The sequence below is a fragment of the Austrofundulus limnaeus genome, unplaced genomic scaffold (genome assembly GCF_001266775.1).
Source record: "Austrofundulus limnaeus strain Quisiro unplaced genomic scaffold, Austrofundulus_limnaeus-1.0 Scaffold1623, whole genome shotgun sequence".
Lineage (NCBI taxonomy): Eukaryota > Metazoa > Chordata > Actinopteri > Cyprinodontiformes > Rivulidae > Austrofundulus > Austrofundulus limnaeus.
In genome coordinates this window covers 26,517-36,021 of record NW_013954025.1, presented here as the reverse complement: position 1 = coordinate 36,021, position 9,505 = coordinate 26,517, and the positions used below count along the sequence as shown (strand labels likewise).

The window sequence follows — 9,505 nt, the reverse complement described above, 5'->3', positions numbered from 1 at the left end:
AATTATAGCAGAGGAAGTTCTCTGCACAGAAAAAAAAAAAAATTTTTACTGATTTTTTTAACCAAACTGACAAGTTTCTCCAGTGAAGTTATTGTGTAATTTAAAGGCAATGAAACACCTGGTTAAATTTAGAAGGTATTATGATTAACTACAAACATCTGAAGCTGACTCAGAGAACTCTGTGATTTTAGAAAAAAATAAAAGTTAAATGTAGACACGTCTTTAAAAGACCCTCCTCCTCCTCCTCCTCCCCACCACCCCGCACAGCTGCGATCAGCGCACCTCTTCTCCATCCGTGTGATTAATACTGTTTTTGTGCGCAAATTACAGATTTTTTATGCTCATTATACACGTTAAATGTCTGAATAACGGTAGGGGAAACACTGCATCTACAACTGATCCATTTATTTATGTAAATCCAAATACTGTATGTGTGACACTCTCTCTTTATCTTTCTATCATCTTTTCTCTCTAGACGAGCTCATCTAAGACTGTGTTTAGAACGCTTGAAATCTCTTGTTCCTTTGGGACCWGATGCTAACAGGCACACCACCCTCAGCCTGCTGATGAAGGCCAAAGATCATATCAAGGTTTGTGCATCAGTCTGAACGGTGTTGTATGCTGCGTCRTGTGATGCACTGAGTGTTAGATTAACTGTAATGTGTCTGATAAGATGCTGCGGACACAAACTTTATCAGCAGCTCTTGAGTTGTGTTATTTTCTCTCCTCTGRGCAGAGATTAGAGGAGAGTGAAAGAAAAGCTCAGCACACCTTGGAGCAGCTGCAGCGAGAGCAGAGACATCTGCAGAGGCGTCTGGAGCAGCTGGGGGTGGAGAGGACCCGCATGGACAGTACCGGCTCCACTCAGTCCTCTGATAAATCTGACTCTGATCAAGGTGAGACAACCTTCTTCTMTCCTACTTGACTTTTGTTTTTTACCCACTAAGATAAATGTAGTATCAAATCACAATTAAATTATCTTGGGAGAACTTGATGTAGCAATTAAAAAAAATAAACATAAACCTACATACTGTACATATAGATAAATAGATAATGTGGATACAAATCCAACAGGGTAAACAAATCTGAATTTGATAAAACATATCACCTCTTAAGGAGAACCTCAGTTTAGCCTGGTAGCTTTTACACTAGCGCCCAAGCTAATATATACGTAGCCATATAGCGTTAATGCCGAGCTAAAACATATTTATATGGCGATTAACGTTAGCTATAATAAACAAACGGCACATATTTATTAGTAATATATATTTATACAGCTTTAGACCTTCAGCTAAAAATATTAGCCCAGTAATACTAAAAATATAACATATTTGTGGAAAATAGTGTAAATTCTAAGTGCTGAATATGTTTGCTGACATATGTTAAAGAAGCTGAAGTTGAGTTGCTAAAGCTAAAAGAAGCAAGACCTTAGCTGAAAGCTAAAAGGACCAACATGCTAGCCCAGGGGTGGGCAATCCTGGTCCGTGAGGGCAGCAGCCCTGCATGTTTTACTTTTTACCCTGCTTCAGCATACTTTATCCAGTCACTGAGTTCCATCTTCCAAGTTCTGCAGAAGCCTGATAATCACCCCTTCATTCAAATCAAGTGAGTTGGAGCAGAGAAACAAGTAAAACATGCTGGGCTGCAGCCCTCGAGGACCAAGATTGAAAAAGCATGTGCCAGCCAAAGCTATAGATAGGGAGATGGCTGTTCAAAGTAGCAAAAGGGTAGCTAAAAGTAACTAAAAGACAGCTAAAAATATCAAATGGCTAGCTAAAATATAAAAGCAGCAAAAATGCTAGCTAAAAGTAATAAAGGTTGCTAAAAAAGTAGCAGAAAGTACAATGTTTTTGAAGAAATGGAAAACATCCCAAATGCGTTACAAAAACCAAAAGTCATAACATATCTCCTGAATAAGCTAAACTTTTTAATACACAAAGGCTAAAATGGCAGAAAGAATGCAGAAGTAGTTAATTTCTCAAACATGTTTGAGCTGTGGGATAGGGTTAGGTGATAAATCGATTTAATTGATTAATTCGAATTTTCCATTTATAAAAATTTAATTTTGGGAAAAATTGTTCCCAAAGTTGCTTGGTACATGACATGACAATATGGCAGCTAGCAAAGAGGAGCTACTTCTCAAAAAAAAGTCACTGTTTCTTCAGTTTTCTGGAACTGGTTAGGTTTCACTACCTCAGACTCGGAGTAACAATCACCTCACTGTAAAATCTGTTTGAAGGCTCTTGCTACAAAAAGTAGTAGTAAAACAAATTTGTTTCGGCACCTGAAACAGAATCACTCCGTTAATTGGGAAACCAAATTGATTAAAATCAAAAATTTAATTTGGAGTGAAAAAAAAATGATTTTTTTTTTTATTTTGGGCCATATTGCCCAGCCCTACTGTGGGACCATGAGCTGTGGAGCAACCTTCAGAGAGATCACTGAAGATGGCTAAAAATTCAACTACCTTGCAGTAGTAAAGTTGTGTGTTTGTTGTGTTTAAACAGAGGACCTGGATGTGGATGTGGAGGGGACAGACTACCTGCTGGGTGACCTGGAGTGGAGCACCAGCAGTGTGAGCGACTCAGGGGATGAGCGAGGCAGCCTGCGCAGCAGCTGTAGTGACGAGGGCTACTCCAGCGCCAGCCTGCAGCGCCTGCACGACACTCAGGAGAGGGCCAAGCAGCTGGGCTGCAGCCTATAAACAACCCCCCACACCCAACCCTCCCCTCAGTCTACCCCAGCCCAAGATTGTTTCACCACTCCTCTCTGCTCAGACCTCCCCTCCCCCTCTCCTCCCCCTCCTCTCCCCTCCTTATAAAGACTGACTGAGTTAGAGGCCACCACTCCAGCGAGGCCTCGCTGGACTTTTTGTCCGCAGCCTGACTTCTCTTCAGACTGCAGCACTTCTGAGACACCCACCCGCATCCAGCCCCTCCATCAGCGGTCAGTCTTAAGGGTGTCGCCCGCTCTGCTCCCATCCAATCAAACGAGTCAGGTTTTAAAGACACTCCACCACCCCGCCGCCCTTCCGTCCTTCAAAAACGCAACTGTCAGCCAGAGAATGTTACCACACAATGTCCCACTGCCTCCTTTTCTACGCCTCAAGAGCCATGGGAAGCACTTATGAGATTTCACTCTTAAACCACACACACATGCACACATCAACACACAAACACACACACACACCTCTTCATTTCTTCTAATTGTCCAATCGAACCTCTAAAAGGCGTGACACGGATGTGACAGGAGGCGTGTTTTTTGTCCCTGCTCACCAGTCGCCCATCAGTGCGCGGTGCGTTGCACTTAAAATAGTTTTTGTAAACAGAAGTGTCATCTTTTCAGACACTGTCTCTCACCTCCCCACTCGGTGGCAGTAATCCCACCAGATGAAGTGAATGTTTGTAAAACATGACAGTCAGCAGACTCTGTGGACACTAAACGGTCCGAGCCGACAGCATTACGTCCTCATTAGCTTTAGCAGTCAGGCTCGCGACCACCCTGTAATTACACATCCACGCCTCCCATTCAGAGAGCAAAACAAAGACAAATCAAATGCCCAGCTTGAGATTGTGAACAGGTTTGGGGTTGGGGGGGATTATGGGGAGCGGGTTTGAAACTCCCGGCCTCTCTCTGATTATGGTGGCACTTTTAGCTGCAGCCCCTTCTCCTCGGTGTGCATGTCATGTCTGGGCCTTTAACACCAGCCAGCAGGCTAAACACCATCTTTTACCAGGTGATGGTACGCTTCTGTACACGACTCCTCCACTGCCCCATTAAGGAGGCGTTGCCTGAAAGTGGAAAAGCCTGTTTATCCACAAAAAAAAAAAAAGACTTGAACACATTCCACGATGTAAAAGCAAACAAGCAGGTGAGATTGATGATTATTTTTGTGAGGAGATGTTTCCATTTACTTCTTAAGCTCAGACTGAGACAAGACAAAGTGATCCTGAAGCAGAGTGACTTGTTTTCAGTGGGAACACACACACAGTGAATGTTTCTGCGTTCATCCTTAAGAAGCACTAACATGTTAAAACCACAGATTTTCTTTTATTTTGCCTTGCCTTCAAAGCTATTTATTGTTTCAGTAATGTACACCTTTTAATGTAAATAGTTCTCAGAATGATCTCTATGTGTAACACCAAATGTATTTATTAGATATCCTAAATATATAGATGAATATATAAGAATATATATATATATTTATATATTTAGTCATAGCTTATGTTCTTTTTGTGAAGAGTTTCTTCTCAGTAGTTTGTTCACAGACAAGTCGATCCCTAGAATATTTAGAACAACGTCTCTCGTGCCTCAAGGCTTGGATGTGTGTTAAACTTGGTACGGCGTTCCTAGGAAATGAACCGTTTTCATTGTGGTTGAGTTTAAATGTTTGCTGTTTTAAAAGCCATCTCACCCTGTTAATGAAGGGGCGATGGGAGAAATGATGATAAAAAAAATCTGAATAGCTTAGAAAAATGTGAATTAAAAGGTGTAAAAGTGAGAGGAGGAGCTCGACGAAGTCTCTGCTAAAGCGTAAAGAAGGTACACCAACACGCAAAAAAATAAAATAAAATAAAATCWGAAAAAATAGTTATAGGATTTAGTCTTTCGGTGTGGCATGCTACTTATTTTTGTCATGTTGAACCCTTTCCACGCAGAGAGGAACCGTGTAGCCACGATCGCAGCAAAACGTGCTTCAAACATAGGCGAGTGGGCAGGCGTGTTCACTGACACGCTGTTTGCTGGCGTGTGCATGTGTATACTGTGTGTGTGTTTATTTGGTCACTGTCTTCAGAGAGAAATCTTTGGGGTGGTAGAGGGAGGGTGGCTTGAAAAATTGTAAGGCTCTGTTTCTATTGTTTACTAGTAAAAAAAAAAAAAAAGATCAGTTATTAACTTGAGCACTAATGTTCATGAGAGTCTCGTGTTTTCACTTTTTTTTCTTGGCTTGTTTCCTGTGTGTTTGCCAGGTGGCCATGTGTGAGACTGTGTCCCTCTTCTGCCTGCTGTGTTGGCATTTCTGGTGCAGGAAGGATGGGTGTGAGGGTTTGGGACAAGGTGCTTTTACTCTTAAAGGGACAGTCTGGTCTTCATTGAAATAATGTTCTGTCGTATTGTTCTCAGCATCATCTGTGACATCAGAGAGCACGGGTTACAGAGAAAAGGATCCTTCCTTTAGACAAAGCCAGTCATTTTTCAGACTCTTTCTCCAAACAAACAGCATGGTGTGAAACATCAAAACATATTGGAGCTAGAGACGGGGCCAGGAGCGGGAAGTTGAAGCCATGAAGAGCGATGCCCCCATGTGGCAGGCTGCAGTACAGTCTTAATGTTCCTCCCCTCCATAWTGAGACTTGCAAAATCAAATTTTTTTAATTGACATATTTCTTACCGTGCTGTTTATGATCAAACATTGTTTTTATTCAATTTTGATTTAATTTGAGGGTGAAAGAAAAAGTGTGGGAGGGTATGTGTGTCTCTGAAGGATTTTTGTATGGGTTGCTGCTTTATGGCATGGCAGCACCAAAACAACATGCTAGGTGGCTAGCTAATAGCTAGCTAATGCTCTCTGCCTGATGTCACAACTATTAGAACATCACTTCAAAGCTGACCAGAATGTCCCTAGAAGCGTCACGCTGCAACAGCCCCTCCCTCTCACCCTCCTACCCCCCCTTGACCCGATGACCCTGGTGCTCTTAGCACCTGCTTTAAGAAGCAGGTGTAGAATCTCTCGAAGAACAAGCCCACAGTTGTTTAAGCTACAGCTTCAGGGGGGAAACCCGTGCACATTTGGGTTTTTGCACCACTTCTCCCTGCACACAACATGGCGAGCGATGCCTTAAAATGGTAATAAAAGGGAGACCCAACAAAAAGCTGGACATGAGTGTTTCTGATGTGTAGAGTTGCATCACAAAAGATCATTTTTCCTTTTCATTGTGACCGTCTGAGGCGCTGTGCTTTCAGGCTTCACACACACACAGCGTCACGACTCCACGAGCATCATCACCATCACCTGCCACCTTTTCTCTGCAGAAAGGTCAAATGTCTGTTTTCTGATTATTGGATGTTTTCTGCACTTACTTTTTAAGAATTGGAGATTTTGAACATTGTATTCTAAATGAATCGCTTCAAATATGGGTTAAAAAAAGCCCTTTGACAAAGAATTGTGGAGCAGCAGTTTATATTTGCCACTGATGACAAAAGAATAAATTATTTGGAAACCCTTGTTTACCTATATGTGTCCTTGTCGTGCTCTTTATTTGTGGTAATCAGAAAAATCTAGTCTCTTATAAAGATGTTGAGCCTGTTTTAGTAACAATGCAAAATGAGAAATTTGGCAAAAGAAAATATGAGTATAAATGTAAAACTGATAAAATACAACAGGCCTAGTTTTCCTTGAAGGTCTACATGTTACCTTCCAGCTTTGAAGCCAGAGTTTGATGGTGATCATCTGTGGCAGATATGTTGAAATCTGATCACCTCCAAAAGTTAAATCACTGTCAATAAGCATCCAGAGATTATCTTCTCAAAGTTGAGTTGAAATCTGTGGTTTATTATTTTTCCTAACAGTCTGACACTTGACTCCAAAAGCTCGTGTGTAGTACTTGTAGTTGTGTTGTAAATGACTCTCAGCTACCACATTAACAGCATCTGTAAAACTGAACTACAGCATCTTTGTACTTTCTAAGCTCAAGTCGACTGTGGCAGCCATCTTGATTTGAGTTGGCTCCAAAGGCTAATCAGCTGTAAATCGACACCCAATCAGTGTTTTACTGACATTTTGTTAAAATTGYTTTGTTCATAAGATATTTTGCTAACAGTTTAACAGAGCTGTCTCCAAAGAATTAAAGGCYAAATCTGAAATTAGACAATGGTGACATCAATCTGTTAGAGCTCAAATATTTAGTCCAATATCTAAAACTGACTGAGTTTTAATCATTTTAGTGTTTTTGAAAGTCTGTTAGCAATGGCAGTCTTCTTGAAAGCTAATTAGTTGTAAATGTACTCGTTTCAGCAGGTTTTATTAAAATTTGCCCAGGGTTCTGTGAGATATTTTGCTAACAGACAGGCCTTTWGAAGAAGGGTGACAATGAAATACAAACATACTAACAGGTATGTGCTTAATTTAATTTTATTTGTGGATTTAGTGTTTTGAAACTAATACTTTGCCATTTTTATATTTATGATCATCTTAATTTTAACTTGTGTTCGCTTCAAAGTCAGTCAAATTTTAGCTATTGTCTATTTTTATGATTATTAATTTATTAATAGAATAATAAATAATAATATTAATTAATTTGTTTTTGAACATTTTTAAGACGKGGAGTCATTCATGCACAGTCACCACTACAAATATAATTTTAAAGCCAGTGTTATGACACAAAAGCTACATTTTAATAAGTTTTCTTATTTTATGACTCTTGCTGATCTGGCCTGGCTTCATTCTGATGAATTCTAGAAGAAAAGCCAGTCTTTGTGTCAGCTTCTTGTTTGCCAGCCACTCATTGTGTTTTGAAATAAACTTCTGGCTAAATCCCAAATCTGTGTGATCTGAGCCATCTGACTCCAGCTTTCTAAACAACAAACCCAGAACAGGAGGAGGAGGATGTGAAGCACGAGGAGCCTCATGTATTCTGTGTGACTGACGGGGGTTAGGATCATACACATTTTTATTTGTCATCAGCCACTTGTTCTGTGTTTTGGACATGTGACCATGAAAACCTCAAATATATTTAGTTAGCTGATAAAMCTTAAAGCATCACTCTTTATTTCTACCCTCTTCAAATCAAATGCAATCARTTTTGGCTTCAAATTATTCAAAAACAAAGGCATTAATGTGATCATTTTCAATTCTGTCAGTGACAGCACCCTGGTTACGTCCTTATATTCAGATCTTTCTTCACGTCTGTGATGTTGCATCAGACWCAGGCCCAACAGAAACGGTTCAGTTGTAAAACTATTTGAGATGTTTGATCTGGCACCAATCAGCACAGGAGCTCATCTCCCTGTTTGTTAAATATAAATCTTTACTCAGCTGACTGAATAAAACAAATAGGCCCATAGATTTAATTACTAGCATTTAGTGTATTTTAGGTTCAAATGTTTGATTGAGTGTTGTATTTTTTTAGCATTTTATCTTCAGTGAACAGCTCTAAAACAGGATTTCTGTCAGGTGAATAAACCATTTAGCTTTAGCCATCCTTTTTCAGAGTTTAAAAGGAAAAAATATGAGATAAACTGTCCTATCTCCACAGTCAGGATGTTGAAACGTTTCATCGTCATTACAGTTACTCGTGGGACATTTCTTTGTTTTACCAAAACAGTTCCACTGAGCCTGCAGATTTGACAAAGTGAGTCCATTTACAGGAATTAGGCACACACACACACTCCCCCACACACACTCATGGTGTCACATGAACTTTCTTGAATCATAAAAGCACTAATTACAACTAAACTTTATTTTAAAACAGAACATGAGGCAGGAAGGCCACATGTGAATCAATGAGTCACCTAAATGATTTTCTGTGCACATTTCTGATCAAGTCCTGTTTGATTAGGGGACGTTTGTGCTAAAGCCAGCCTATGAGGACGCCATCCTGTTCCAACTTTCACTCCTACATTCCCAAGAGAGGTTTAGGTTTCTTTAATAATGAATAGTTAGGATAAAATCTCCTGCCTGGCCCAGACCATGACAGCACCTCCACCGTGTTCTAAAGATGGCTGTAGATCCTGTCTCAACACACACAACTACAYCTACAATGTTTCAGTTCACTCATCACATGTAAAAACTATTTCAACATGCCTGAATTCTTTTTTTATTGTTTTCTATTCTTAGAAATYGTTTCTTCATCAACGTGTAACCTGTAGCTATGTTTACATGCTCAAAATTTTTTTGATCAGATTGAAATGTATTCYGATTAAATAATCTGAAMGTACTGTTTACATGGACACAATCCGATCATGACAAGTGTTCACATGCACCAGACTTTCATTCAGAATAYAAGWCCGGACAGGTGTAGTGTTGTAAACTTTCAGCTCTACAATTATGACTCATCATTCTTTAYTGGATCAGATGTTTTAAATTATGTTTGGTGTTAAAGCTRTTTTTATTTAGTCTTTATTTCTCACAGATACCCATTTGTGATGTTTTATATAATTACAGAAAGTGTCCAAAGACATCCTCTAATCTGCAGTCAAACAACACGACCGTAGACAGTCTGAGTACACTGACATCATGTTTCTAATGGTGTGTGTGTGTGTGTGTGTGTGTGTGCATGTGGAGGAGTTGTTGACAGGATTGTGCAAATGTTTGCTTGTGTGTCAGGGTCACAGCAATACACCTCTCAATGCCCTCATTTGTGAGATTAGTCAAATCCAGCAGCAGCTCATACAGGGGTTGGACATCTACTTGTGAACTTTACCTCCTTACACCACCCTGACCACACACACACACACACACACACACACACACACACACACACACACACACACACACACACACACA

At 40.1% G+C, this 9,505-nt stretch overlaps 1 protein-coding gene across 1 annotated transcript in view; it reads left to right on the top strand.

The window, feature by feature from the left end:
• mxd1 (MAX dimerization protein 1) overlaps window positions 1-6,237 on the top strand; it is a gene marked incomplete at its 5' end in the record, with an annotated part of 10,073 nt that extends 3,836 nt beyond the window's left edge. Inside the window, 3 exon segments of the mRNA XM_014033094.1 lie at window positions 476-590; window positions 737-896; window positions 2,508-6,237. Coding sequence (XP_013888548.1) covers window positions 476-590; window positions 737-896; window positions 2,508-2,704 — 472 coding nt within the window.
• Window positions 6,238-9,505: the final 3,268 nt, after the last annotated feature.